Source organism: Mesoplodon bidens (genome assembly GCF_964165515.1).
Source record: "Mesoplodon bidens genome assembly, chromosome: 5".
Lineage (NCBI taxonomy): Eukaryota > Metazoa > Chordata > Mammalia > Artiodactyla > Ziphiidae > Mesoplodon > Mesoplodon bidens.
The window spans coordinates 14,288,446-14,303,088 of NC_138161.1; the positions used below are offsets into that span (position 1 = coordinate 14,288,446).

At 42.1% G+C, this 14,643-nt stretch overlaps 1 protein-coding gene across 1 annotated transcript in view; it reads left to right on the forward strand.

Moving 5' to 3' along the window:
* TIAM1 (TIAM Rac1 associated GEF 1) overlaps window positions 1-14,643 on the forward strand; it is a gene marked incomplete at its 5' end in the record, with an annotated part of 524,442 nt that overhangs the window by 414,491 nt on the left and 95,308 nt on the right. The window contains 2 exons of the mRNA XM_081234975.1: window positions 11,095-11,319; window positions 13,213-13,398. Coding sequence (XP_081091101.1) covers window positions 11,095-11,319; window positions 13,213-13,398 — 411 coding nt within the window. The remainder of the gene's footprint in view (window positions 1-11,094; window positions 11,320-13,212; window positions 13,399-14,643) is intronic.

The following is a 14,643-nucleotide window of genomic DNA, read 5'->3' on the forward strand; positions in this document are numbered from 1 at the left end:
GCTTCTGATCTGATGCTGTTATTCAGATTCGCCCATGGAAAGGAGATTCATGTTACCAGCAGAAGTAGAAAAGGGGTTTTGTGTGCCAGATGGGGGTGGGAATGGGCATGAATGTTAGAGCAGCTTATATAGAAGAAGTGCTACCCTGTCTGCAAAGGGAGGCTATAGCTCCTGCATTTAAACTATTTTAATTAGCGTTCTTCCCTCCAGCTAGAAGCCAGAAATAGCACCCATCACCTACAAAGTACCGTTTCCTCTTGGCCCTCTCTTCATCCATTATGGGAGGATGTTACAATTCCAAAAAGCTCAGTGACTTTTATGGTAACGTATCCTAATATTAGTTTTAAATTCCTATATTAAATGCCTTGGGAACATAGTTAGCAGGCAGAGCAAGAATGATGCCTGATTGGGTAGAAAATCGTATGCAATTATATATCTAAAGAAGTGTAGAAAATATTATCTCTAAGGGGTCACTGCCTTCCCATAGAATGTTTCTTATCATTAGGAATGTCACTTGTATGAGGCTACAGCATGCATATATATATATAAATAAATATATATCGCTGATCCCCAACTCCTAATTTTTATAGCATGCATATTTTAAAAAGACCCTTTTAAAAGAAGAATAGTATTTGTATCTTTATGTTGAGTTGGGGATTGGATGTGATAATGCAAGTCAGGTATCTGATAGCAAATGCTCAAAAAATGTTATAGTTAGCATTTTAATTATAAGAAAATGAGCCTAGTTCCCCAAGTATCTTTACAGAAGTTGAGTGTGGCTTCTGTGTGAAAAGTCTAAGGCTTTGAGTTTTATCATGCTCTGGGGAATTATCTTCAAGTGCCACATCTGGTTGTACGTATCAGACTCGATGAAGGTCATTGGCATATGCCCTGGACAAGGGCAGCCAGATTAAGAAAAAATCTGGAAATCCTCTTTCACAAGGAGCATCACGTGGACTTGGTAGAAAAGACTTTAGAAAGGATTTAGTATCTTGGACTTGAGTAGATTAACATCCAGCCTCCCTCGTAAGGTAGGCACCATCTCTGCAAGGCCCCCCGCAGCTGGTCAGCCTGGACATCTGGACAACTTCCATCCCTGGGAAGCTCCCAGCTCTTTAACCATCTCCTTTGTTAGTTGGCTCCAAGTTCTAGAAAGTTCTTTGCCATGTTGAGATAATACGTTCTTTCAGGTGACTTTTTCCATTTCCCTTTGCTTCCATATTCTCCCCCAGAGTTTAAAGTAAGCCTTTCCTGCTTATTCTTTCTCATAACCTTCTAAATACTTGAAAACAGCTCTCATTTCCCTCCACCATGTCTCCTGTTTAGGTCTCCCTGCTTGAGGTTTCCGAGCCAGTCTCCCAATGATTCAGTTCCTCTCCTTGACGTTCTCTGTTGTGTTCCAGAACCTGACACCCTGTCAGGTTCCGCCCTGTGCCGCCTGCATTTTGGTTCCTGTTCCTCTCATTTCCTCCATGATGCTCGTGTCAATTCCTTAATTTATTAGAAACCACAACAAACGGATGACTCATACCCAGCTTGTGGTCTCTCCAACCCTCAGCATCAAGGTCTTCTCCATCTTATTTTAATAGATTTTTTGAAAAGTCCAAATGCAGAACTTAGATTTACCTCTTTGAAATTTTATCTTTGTGGTTTTCTTCTGTCTAATGAAATCATCTAGGATCTTAATTTGATCTTCCCTGATGTTTATATCCCTCCTAACTTGGAGGTATCTAGAGATATGACAAATTCAATGTTTGGTCTGTATTCTCATTGTTAAGTGTTGACTTGGTCTCTAGCTAAGTCCTGTTTTCTCATCACTGTAGATCATTTCCCTGCCTCTCGCTAGCCACTTAGAAATATTTACCTTTGGTTTTGGCATAAGTTGGTTGTGAAGAAGGGTCACCGATGGCATGTGTGGAACTCCAGGCCAAATTTTTTAATCTCTGTAAAGAATTGGACTCAACCCAGATCATCTTGTCAGCACCATTCTGGTGGCTCAATCTCATGCCATCTGGTGAAAGAAATAGCAGATATGACCCACGAGCCATAGACTCAAGTTCAAGAGCTCCTTAGGGCATCCTATGAATGCCCCATTTGGGATAGAGGATCAGAGAGCTCCCTGAAGGGGAGAAAGTGAATGGGGTCCCTCCTGGACCCAGCCCATTCCCAGTACCAGAGGGGGCCTTTGCAAAGGATGAGGTGCCATTGGCCCTGCTCTAAGGAGAGTATTGTGGGAGAGTATGGATGTTGAAGTGCAAAATGATGCACAGGGCTGGTAATTGTTTGCAGTGCATGCCCTGCTATTAATGTGTTCAGAGGTTTCTCCACATAGGTTAAAAATACAGTGCACAGGGGCTTCCCTGGTGGCGCAGTGGTTGAGAATCTGCCTGCTAATGCAGGGGACACAGGTTCGCGCCCTGGTCTGGGAAGATCCCACATGCCGTGGAGCAACTAGGCCCGTGAGCCACAACTACTGAGCCTGTGTGTCTGGAGCCTGTGCTCCGCAACAAGAGAGGCCACGATAGTGAGAGGCCCGTGCACCTTGATGAAGAGTGGCCCCCGCTTGCCACAACTAGAGAAAGCCCTCACACAGAAATGAAGACCCAACACAGCAAAAATAAATAAATTAATTATTAAACTCCTACCCCCAACATCTTCTAAATAAATAAAAAAATAAATAAAAACAAAAAAACCCCTGAGTTCTAGTCCTAGCTCTGCCGCTTACTATCTCAACTTTAAAAAAAAAAGTACAGTGCAGAGATGTAATTGTGGCCGGGTTAGATTTTTGCATATAATTTGTATACTGTTATGTATCATCCAAATAATGTTACTAACAGTATTCCTCTTCCTTTTTACAATATTTTAAATTTGTATTTAAGTCAATATGAACAGATAGCTTCATTTATTTATTTATGTATGTAATTGAAGTATAGTTGATTTACAATGTTGTATTTGTTTCAAGTGTACGGCAAAGTGATTCAGTTATATATATACTTTTTTCAGATTCTTTTCCATTATAGTTTATTACAAGATGTCGAATGTAGTTCCCTGTGCTACACAGTAGAACCTGGTTGTTTATCTAATTTATATGTAATAGTTTGTATCTGCTAATCCCAAACTCCTAATTTACCCCCCTACCCCCTGCTGCCTTTCCCCTTTGATAACCATGAGTTTATTTTCTATGTCTGTGAGTCGGTTTCTGTTTTGAACACATAGTTTTAAATAATTCAATTAATGTTAAAAGAATTAAAGTGAAATTCTCTTCCCATACTTCCTTACCCTTTCTTCCAATCCTCATTCCCTTAAGCAACTGTACTCCACTATTTTAACTGTTTTTTTTGTTGTTGTTGTTTTGTTTGTTTGCTTTTTCTTGCATTTACCCTCATTTCTCATCAATATGCTTATATGTTACTGACCAGGATTCTTGGACTCCTTAATCAGTAGAAATTGGTAAGAGGGGAGATGAGAAGTTCTGGCAAGGCTTTACTGGGACTGGAGCTGCAACATGAGGGAGAGAAACAAGTAACAGTTTCCCTTGCTCACTCTCTGAAGGGGGGCAAGCTTGACCCTTCAATGGGGTGAGGGTGGGGATGGATTGGTGGGTCGGGCAGGAGGGGTGGTTTGCCCACCCTCTTGGTGGTGCTATGCACAGGGATCATGCACAGTACCCTGCCTGTGCTCCTGACACCTCAAAAGTGGCAGTTGGGTTTTTGGTCTTTTTGTATCTTACTGTTCATAATTTGCTCCAACTGCACATGTATGCAGTTATTTTTAGTCCCTTATAGTTAACTTTGTATTCTATTGCTGGTGGAGATGTTTGTCCAGGTGCAAGTAATGCAGCAAAGGGTCCCAGGTCCCAGCCTGTCTCAATACTATGTCTTAACTGACCTTAGACATTAACTACTGATTTTCTGTTATGATAGATGAATATCTAGCTGTATTATATACGCATTCTCCTTTCCTCATTTTCTATATGGTTACATGAAAATTTGGGGTTAAATTGGTAGTCCCTGTTACGCTGTTTTTTTTTGTTTTTTTTGTTTGTTTGTTTTTTTGCGGTATTCGGGCCTGTCACTGTTGTGGCCTCTCCCATTGTGGAGCACAGGCTCCGACACGCAGGCTCAGCGGCCATGGCTCACGGGCCCAGCCGCTCCGCGGCATGTGGGATCTTCCCGGACGGGGGCACAAACCCATGTCCCCTGCATCGGCAGGTGGACTCTCAACCACTGCGCCACCAGGGAAGCCCTGTTACGCTGTTTTGATGTCACCTTGCTGTATGACCATATAAATAGTATCAGCTGCTGAGCCAAATAGTGTACTATCATTTTATTTCCTTTCTTGAACAACATTTTGTTTTTTGCCCATAGTTAATGATTATCTTTTCTTTTTCCTGCTTAATTTGCTTATTTCTGGTTACTTCACAATATTTTCTAAATCTCCAATTCATTAAATAGTTGATTAGTACTGTTTTTTTCCCCTGGAGCCTGCCCTCCCCTGGCCCTTTATCCTCCTGCTTCAATCTTGTCTCTCTCTAGACCTCATGCATAGCAGTCACCGTGTTAACTCATCCATGTGCTCTGGTGTCTGCCTTTTATGCTGGAGGCTTTTCATCACATGTCTGGCGATCCTTAGTTGTCTGACCACATTTGAGTATGAGATACCAAAGAAGTGCTTGGATCTCATCAGTGCACATTGTCATCTACTGGTGGCTAGGACAGCATGAACAGATTGGGAGGCCTTTTGTGCAGGGGATCCACTTGATAATATTTGTTGGCCTTTTCTGGGGGCTACTCAGCTTTGCCATGGCCACTCACTGGGTCAGGTTTCCATGTGTTCCTTTGTTTGCAGTAAACAGTTCCTTTTTGTGTGTCTGGCTTCCTGGAGCCTGGACCCTCTCTTATTCTTTTTTTGTGTGTGTGGTACGCGGGCCTCTCACTGTTGTGGCCTCTCCCGCCGCGGAGCACAGGCTCCGGACGCGCAGGCTCAGCGGCCACGGCCCCAGCCGCTCCGTGGCATGTGGGATCCTCCCGGACCGGGGCACGAACCCGCATCCCCTGCATCGGCAGGCGGACTCCCAACCACTGCGCCACCAGGGAAGCCCGCCTCTCTTATTCTTGAAAGAGTTCACCTGGGGTGGGTGAGAGGTGGGAGGTAAGGGTGGGAGTGGTGCCCAGTTACATGACTTTCTCCAGTGGATGAGAGGAGCCCCAGATTACAATTATGGGGTCATATCTGTCATTCTCTTTATAGGTATTAACACTGGTGGTTTAATTAAGTCTTGTATAAATAAAACTCTAAAATGTGTTAAGCAGAGAACCAATGAGAAAAAAGACGTTTCAGGAACTCACACAGGAACTTCATTCCCACCTAGCCTCTTAAAATTAATGCATAACTTTATTCTCCTTTTTGTTTTTTTAAAGTGGAAAAAAGTTCAACCTACTTTACATTTATTCTTGTGCTTCTATAAACTCAAATTATCTGACATTTTAGTTTCCTGGATCTGGCATATATTCTCTAGTACCTCTCTTGTTTAAAATGAATTTCCCTTTCCTGCCACTCACGTAAACCATTGATTATCTGGAATCACGAAGTATCCTCCATTCAGTTGGGTAATTGAAGCTGGATCTATTTAAATACATAATGAAGCCCTGTGCTTCATCTTAACTCTGCGCTCAAAGGGGCTCTTATGCAAAATGCACTTTTTGCTGATTATATTCCTCTGTCAGCAAGAACTTTGCTTATTCCCTTCCCTGAACTTTATACAGTATTTACGGCATCCCCAGCAGGCAAAAAGGAAGAAGCACACAATTCACTCTCTCTACCTGTCTGCTGCTGTTTGTTTAGTGGAAAGTGATGCATGTGGAAGAAGTTGAGACGGTACCACTTGGTGGTCTCTCCTTCCTGCCTTTCTGACCACCGGATTCTGATGGAGGGCGCTGGAGTGGACCTGGTATCCCTAATTAAACTTGCCTGGTTCGAGAAGGTGATGCACGGTTGGTGGCTTTGAAAAGCTTTTTCTAGCACGTCAGAGTTGAAATCCTGGCGTGGCCACACTGGAGAACACGGTATCAAGTTAGTGGTCTGCTGTGATCAGCTCAGAAGTGTTAAGCCTGCAAACGGCTAGGAACTGTTTCAAGAGTTGTCTCTACTTAACCTGCTGCTGACAGCAGTCAGCGCCGTCTTTCCCACCCTCTCAGTCACACGTAGCCCGTGTAGGCCGCTGCCAAAGGACAGACTCTGCTGAAAAGCTCATTTAGTGAATTGTCCTTGGAAATTGATGTGTCCTAATGGTAGAGAATGGAAGAGACTGCTGTTTTATTTAGGCAGGACAGTAGGAGCAAAAATTCTCTCTAATGGAATTGCCTTCAGCCTCTGACAGGTTTTAAAAGCAGTTGGAGACTTGAGCGTACTTAATGGTTAAAAGGCTGATGGCTATATTTTTCATAACGCTGTGATCATACTTTTCTAAACATCTTTCTCTAGGTTGTGAGACTTGGTATGTTTTTTTCCCCTTCTTTTTATTTTATCTTATTTAAAAAATTTTAAGTTGTGCTAAAACATACATAACATACCATCTTAACTGTGTCCAAGTGCACAGTTCAGTGGCATTAAGTGCATTCACATTGTTGTGTACCCATCACCGCCATCCATCTCCAGAGCTCTTTTCATCTTGTAGAACTGAAACTCTGTACCCATCGAACTCTCCATTTTCCTCTTCCCCTAACCACTGGCAACCACCATCTTCCTTTCTCTTGAATAAATAAATTCCAGGATAGCTACACCTTTCAAAGGATGTTGAGCTTCATCAACTAGTATCGGTTTCCTTCATTTCCACCTCTTAAGTGGGAGGCAAACATAAACTCTCTGACATGAGAATGGGGTGTGTTGCCCCTGGCTGAGTTTGAGGAGAATCTCACAGGCAGAAGGAAGAAGGAGCTCTCTTTACATTAAGTGAAGAGACCAAAAAGCTGTTGTTCTGCAGAACCTATCACCTTGTGGCTCCTCTTGGAGGGTAACAGTGTATTATACAGACTCTTATTTAAAAAACATTACTTATTTTGAAATGGAATTCTTACTTTGCTAGTGTATCAGTCAGGATGGGTTAGATTATGCTGCAGTAAGGAACAACCCTCACATCTCCATGGCTTAACATACCTTTTCATTCTGGCCGTGTGTCTGTAGGACATTGTCTATGAAGCTCTTCTCATCCTAGACACTTAGGGACCCAGGCTGACAGATGCTCCATCCTGCCCCACAATTCCAGGACTGCAAGCAAAAGGACAAGAATAGGGTGAATCAGGCTTTTGTTTACTAGTAACACATGGTGCTTCTACTCAGATTCATTGGCCCCAGGCAAATGGCATAGCCACACCTAACTTCACAGGGACCAGGAAAATTCCATCCCTCTGTGTCCCTAGGGAGAGCTCAAAAGGAGCGGGGAAACACTAAAAACCCCATAGCTAGGTTTTTAGAGCAATTGGTGAGAGCTGGGGGGCGGGGCTCTGGGGTGGTGTGTGTAGCATATTAAAAAAATTTTTTTTAAAGAATAGGATTGACGGAGGTCAGGGTTTATAATAAAGGACTGGGTCATCTCTAATTTTACTGGGCTTTAGTTTCTTCATCTGTAAAATCGTCACCTGGACCCCTTCTAGATGAATATATTTATTTAAAATGTTGAGTTTATAACTTGTATTTAGCAGAGTTTGTATCAGGAGTTTTAAGCTCTTCCTAACTATTCCTCAGATATTATGTCAGGGTTGTAGGTATTTACTTTTCTTCCCCTGGGCTGGGGGTGGAGGAGGGGGAGGGGAGGCAGAGATGAGTGAGGATCGTCTTGGGGGAATAGATACTGACCTCTCACTGAGCGCTGATGCACCAGCTGTTTTTACTGGAGACACATCCTCTCTTCATTAGTGACATGCTACCTCTGCATGGATTCCATCTGAAACACTCCTCAGTATCCTTTTCACATGGGTGAAAACACCAACTCCCTTCACATCTAAAAGCTCCTTGTTTCCATGGAGCTGTGCATACAAAAGGGAAAAGCATATTTTGGCTCAGGGGACTAGCTGTTTATCAGATTCTGCCAGGCACTTTAAAGGACAAAGAAGTGATGCTGGAAAAGGTCATGCTGTTGGGAACTTCCATTACAACCTTGCAGTGACAATTTTTCCTGAAAAATAGACTCTGAAGGGTAATATTTTTTAAGATAGTTATAGAAAAAGTATGCTTAAATATTAGGGTAATATATCTTGGAAGGATCTTTTTTAAACTGTCTATTAAAGGATGCCATATACACAGAAAAGTACACATCTTGATGATGTTTCACAAGCTGGGCACACCCGTGACATAACACTCACATAACCAGCACCCAGATCCAGAAGCACAATGTGGCCAGCACCCCAGAGACCTCCCTATGCTTCCTTCCAGATGCTACCCCTCTCCCCACAATTCCCGTCAAACAACTCTTCTGACTTCTAACAGTGTACATTAGTTTTGCCTGTGTTTGTACTTTATATAAATAGAGTCTTATAGTCTATACTCTTCCGTGTCTGGCTTCTTTTCCTCGCTGTTACGTGTGTGAGATTTATCCATATTGTAGTGGGTAGTTCCTGGTCTTTCATTCTCGTTGCTGTGTAGTGTGGCACTGTGTGATAATACACATTATTCATTCAGTCTCCTGTAGACAGGTGTTGGGATAGTTTCTAGTTTTGTCCATTGCAAGTTGTACTGCTGTGAACATTTTGGGACATATATTTTCGTGAGCACAGGAATGCATTTCTGTTGAGAATGTACCCACAAGTGCATTTCGGGCGTCACAAGGTGTGCATATATTCCACTTTCGGAGGTAGTACCAAATAGTTTTCCAAACCAGTTATACCAGTTTACTCTCCAGCAGCTCATAAGAACTCTGGTTGCTCCATATCTTCACCAGCACTTGGTATTTTCTTCTTGGAAGTTTTTCTTTCAGAAAAGAATCCTTACTTGATTGTTTTCCCATCTGAACTGATTCCTTCTCTAATAAATTTTAGAAAGTGGGGGGAAGGGGGCGGTGAATAACCCCATCTGGCAAAATACCCACTGGTGCTGAGGCATGGAGAGACAGCAAACGGTTTAGTTGCACTAGGCAGGAGGAAGCATGGTGGTTTTATATGTTGGGGGATCTTAAAGTCTGTGTTTTTCTTGAATAACTTTAAAGTGATACACAAAGACAAAATGTAATGTAGTTACTTTCCAAGAGGAGATTAAATATTAAGAATTCGAAGTGGAGTTTTTAACTCTCAAAGAATTAAAGGGAGGAATGGGGGGTGAAATGGATAAAGGTAGTCAGTTCTAAGCTTAGTCAGTTCTAAGCTTCCAATTATAAGATGATTAAGTCCTAGGTGTGTAGTGAAAAAAAAGATGAATCTCATATACACACATTGCCTTTTCTCCTAACTTTCTCTACCTACAAGTGTTTACCTTTGACGTCCAATGTCTTTTTCTCTTCTTCTTTTCCCACTCAGTCCTCACAAAATGATTCCATTTGCTTTATCAGGTGGTACTTCTGCTGTTTCTTTAGGAGAATGCCTAGCTACTGAAGTCTTCTTTAGATACAGGCAAATATTTTGTAGTAAACATAACAACTGACAGATTGTCTAGGTTTGTCCAGTGTGTGGTGTCTCTGCTGGCAGACACCAGTTGTAACATTTGATGCAGTTTCTTTTGTGGAATATGATGAGATTCAGAAATAATATAGACACCTGCGGTGGTGCCTTCACTTAAATTTCAGTCATGTGGGTGGGGTCCTGTTAATAGCATTTTGTTTGCAAACCATGGCTCAAATGAGTCAGGAAACTAAGAAGATGCATCAGAGGGGGAAAAAAAAATAACAGTGTTTTGTGCGTGAAAAATGATGCCGTCAGCTACTTTAATATTGAAGTAGCCAAAAAGACCCTTTGTTTAGATGAGCTAACTTCTGAGCATTTACTAAACTTCTCTAGGTTTGAGGCGATACTCATTGATTGAGTTCCTAAAGAATTAATCATGGCACATTGTTACACATGAGCTATCCCCCCAACTTTTGCCTTTCAGAACGCTGTGAGTCACAGCAAGCCCACTTTGAGGTTACCTGCCCATTGGTGGGTGTTACCCAGCATTGTCTTTAAATCCCTTTTGACCTGGTCATTCTTAGTGGCTGGGATCCTGCTGAGTGGTTGTATTCCTAGACACTTCCCTAAGACGGTATTGCTTCTCACTCCTTGAACTACCTTCCCAGCCCTAGTTTTGTCATGGCTGCTTGGCTCTGGCAGGGGACCTGTGGATTGGGGTCACTGTGGTTCACTGGGGGAAGGTTTGTTGCATCTTCCTTGGCCAGTAATATCCCTCGGCCTCACTCTTACCATGGAACTGACCAGTCCTCTCTGGAAACTGACCTTTGCTTCATAGCAACCCACTTAACTGGAAACTAAGCTGTCTGTATAGGATTATCACATATACAAGTATTTTAGTGCAAACTACCGTAGACTGGGTGGCTTAGAAACATTCTGGAGGCTGGAAGTCTGAGATCAGGGTGGAAGCATGGTTGGGTTCTGGTCAGGCCCATTCTGTGATTCATAGATGGCTGTCTTCTTGTTGTGTCCTCACATGGTAGAAGGGAGCTAGCTAGCTCTTTGGCCTCTTTCTTAGAAGGTCACTAATCCCCTGTATGAAGACTCCACCCTCATGACCTAATTACCTCCCAAAGTCTCCACCTCCTAATACCATCACGCTGAGGGTTATGATTTCAGTGTTTGAATTGGGGGGTGGGGGACACATGTTTGGTCCACAGCAACAAGTGAGTTCAGTAAGTACACTGGGTGAGCAGACATGGTGGCCTCATTCCCATCAGCTGTTGGGGGCTGGGGGTGGGGTGGGGGGGTTGGTGTCTGACCTAAGACTAACTTCTTTTAGGTGTTCTCTGAAGGAGGAGTTCAGAAAGGTTAGCCTTCCTCATGGGGTGTCTAGACCTGCCTCCTTGACTCCCAGCCATGGCTTGTCTGGAAATGCACTGGTTTGTCTATGATAACCTAAGAGGTGGCTGTTTCTTCTTGGCCCCCGCCTCCCCCATCACAGACCACCAGCCAGACGGAGCTGGAGAACTGGATCACTGCCATCCATTCTGCCTGTGCAGCCGCTGTCGCAAGGCACCATCACAAAGAAGACACGCTCCAACTGCTGAAGTCGGAAATCAAAAAACTGGAACAGAAGATTGATATGGATGAAAAGATGAAGAAAATGGGCGAAATGCAGCTGTCTTCAGTCACCGATTCAAAGAAGAAGAAAACTATATTAGATCAGGTAATTGTTCTTCCGTGTTTAGACGTGGGCAAAATCCTTAGGTCTTGAAAGTTTTTCTGCTGCCTTGGAATCGAGAAACATGATCGGTTATCTCGCTGTCAGCTTGTCATCCTGACTGCTAAATTCTTTATTGTGACTGTCAGTTTTCCTCACCCGTTGTTCACAGTTGATTGTTATGAACTAAAGGGAACAATATTAAATTGAATGAAAGACAGGAATCTAATAACAGAGCCCACCCGCTCCTACCAATGGCATGCTGTTCTTGGGGATCTGTGTAACTGGAAAGTCTGCAATTTCATTCCCCACGTTATCAGGTTAACTTGGTGCTTAACTGTGATGGGGATTCATTCCTGACTCCTCAATAAATTTAGACTTCTAAATTTGGGGAAAGGTAGAGTGTGTTTTAAAAATATATGTATAATTGCTGTATTTGTGCACAAGTATATTTCATGCTGAAAGGGAAAGATTTCGTGAGATAAGAGAGGACATTTTTGCCTTCAATTTAGTTGTTTTAAAGTCAGTGATAGCCACCTAGTAACACTTTGAAACTTTGCCTAATATGTTGGGAAATAATTATGTGAATAAACACTATTTAAATAATTGACCAGCATGTGATCTTCCATATTTCTCTCTGTCTATTCTTTCCCTCTATTACCCGGTACTGTATTTTTTTTTTAAACAGAGGTAAACTTCACATAACACTAAATTAACCACTTTAAAGCATACAATTCAGTGGCATTTAGTACATTTACAATGTTGAGGAACCACAACCTCTGTCTAGTTCCAACACATTGTCATCTACCTCAGAAGGAAACCCATACCTTTTAAGCTGTTGTTCCCCTCTGCCCTGGCATTCTGTCTCTATGGATTTACCAATTTCGGATGTTTCATAAAAATGCACTTGCATAATATGTGACCTTTTGTGTCTGACATCTTTCAGTTAGCATAATGTTTTGGAGATTGATCCACATTTCAGTATGTATACTTCATTCCTTTTATGGCTGAATATTATTCCATTGTATGTATATGCCACAATTTGTTTACCCATTCATCTGTGGATAGACGTTTGGGCTGTTTCCATTATTTGACTGCTGTGAATAGTGCTGTGGATATGTGTTTACCCTAACACTGTATTTTAAGTTGAAGTAAAAAGGTAGGTATCCACCATTAATCAATATCCACATCATAGCTAACATCTCTGAGCCTTCACTATATGCCAGACCCTGGTCCCACTCTTATTCTTGCATTATCTTATTCAACCATCACGTCAGCCTCAGGAGGTAGGTATTATTTTGCCATTTTGAAAAATGTGGAAATATCTTGGATATATCCTCTGGTTGGAACTATGTATTCCAGAGTCTGGGTCTACACCATCTAGTTTTCCACTGTCCCACCCTGTACTCTCTACCACCCACCTCTTCCCCAAAGCTCTTGGCTTATTTGCCTCTGATTTTGAAATCACCTCGCTTTTCTTCTTCATTGTCTTCCTATGAAAATCCACCTCTTGGTAAGTCATATAATTCTCCAGTGCTGGAAATCCTCCATTTTTTTTACGTCTTCTCCCTTGGATTTGTGGTCCAGAGCCTGGAGCTAATGGACATATATCATGGCCGCAAATGTGAAATCTATGATGGGAGGGAAGAGAGCAACTAAGGATATCTCTTCTATTGATCATACTGAAGTTATGTCTATAGATGTTTGCAGAAAAGCATGTAAGCTATGGAAACAGTAATACTTGACCTATTACCTAAGAAATTTAGGGTACCTGGTATTTACCCCTTAGGACTAAAATTAATACCTTTATAACAGAAATTTGTACATTTGTGTGGGATAAAATTAACACTTGTTTTCCCTCTTTCTCCCCACTCTTTTCCCATATTTTCACCACTGTAGATCTTTGTTTGGGAGCAGAATCTTGAACAGTTCCAAATGGACCTGTTTCGCTACCGCTGTTATTTAGCCAGCCTCCAAGGTGGGGAGCTCCCCAACCCTAAAAGGCTACTTGCCTTTGCAAGCCGTCCAACGAAAGTGGCAATGGGCCGCCTTGGAATCTTTTCTGTATCATCTTTTCATGCGCTGGTGAGTAAAAGCTAAGGAATTTTTGAAAAAATATTCACCTTGACTATTAATCCTGAGCCCGACTTGACAAGAGTCTCTGAAGTAGTTTTCTAGTTTACTGCTCTGTGTGGATTTCTGATATGTCCTCCCTGGGTCATGGATGCAAATCTTCACTTGAGTCTATTCTGACATTTATTACTTAAGCCTCTCTTGATGGGCCCTTAATTATTGTGCAAAGAAAATATGAAAGGTATTACCTTAAGAGATCTTTGCATGTGGTGCTTGTGGATAACTCATGGCATTTTTAGGCAGTGTCATGTTTTTAACCCCAATACATACTTTTTATATTTACCTCATGGAAGTGGTAAGTGGAAAGCTTGTTCTCTCATGCGTAAATGTGTTTTTCCTCTCTCTCACTTGCCCACGTGGAAACACATACACCATATACTGAACATAGATCTCTTTGGAAATCTTCCTTTTCACTTTATTTTTTACCATGGTTTTGGTGACCATGAATACCTGATGCATTTGAAGAAGGCCATGACCTTCTGTGTTTATCAGCCCAACATATGTAGTTGCTTGGGGAAGAGAATTTTCATCTGACCTCCAGAGCGGCAGGTTGTGTAGCTGTATGTCTGCAGTCTGTAATTTCATGTACTTGCTAAATTGCGAACAGCTTTATGTACTTTGGGCCCCTTTTTTCTCAAAAATTGCTATGCGAGTAACATGCTTTTAGCCCATCCAAATCAACACCCGCTTAAAATGTACTGCACCTTAGCACATTTGCTGTGAAATTAAATGTTAAGTCCTAGGTTCCAGAAACCGCCTTGAAGAGCCTTAGCTGTGCTGCTCTTGGCTTGCCGTGTCAGCTGTACCCTGCCATTGAATTCAGAGCTGTAATTCAGTCAGAGCCGTTTGTATTCTTTATAAATAGATTAGCGTCATCATTCAGATAATTAGGGTAGATTTACATTTTTAAAGAAGTCTTAAACAAATTTCTGGAGTTATTAAAACTGGCATCCTGATTTGTTCTACTAATTACAGCTCAGCTCTTGGTCTCCCTGGCTACCACCTCTCCATATAGCTATTAAGTCCTGTTTTTTAGTAGGGATGGATCAAAGTGCTGTGATGAATAAATCTGGCAAACAGTTTTCAGTTTGTGGCTCTCGGTCTGTTTCTGTGAGACCTGGACACCACTTTGTAACTTAGCCAAATCTCAGTTTGCCTGTTCTGCAAAAATATTGGGATAAAAATTCTTGTTTACCA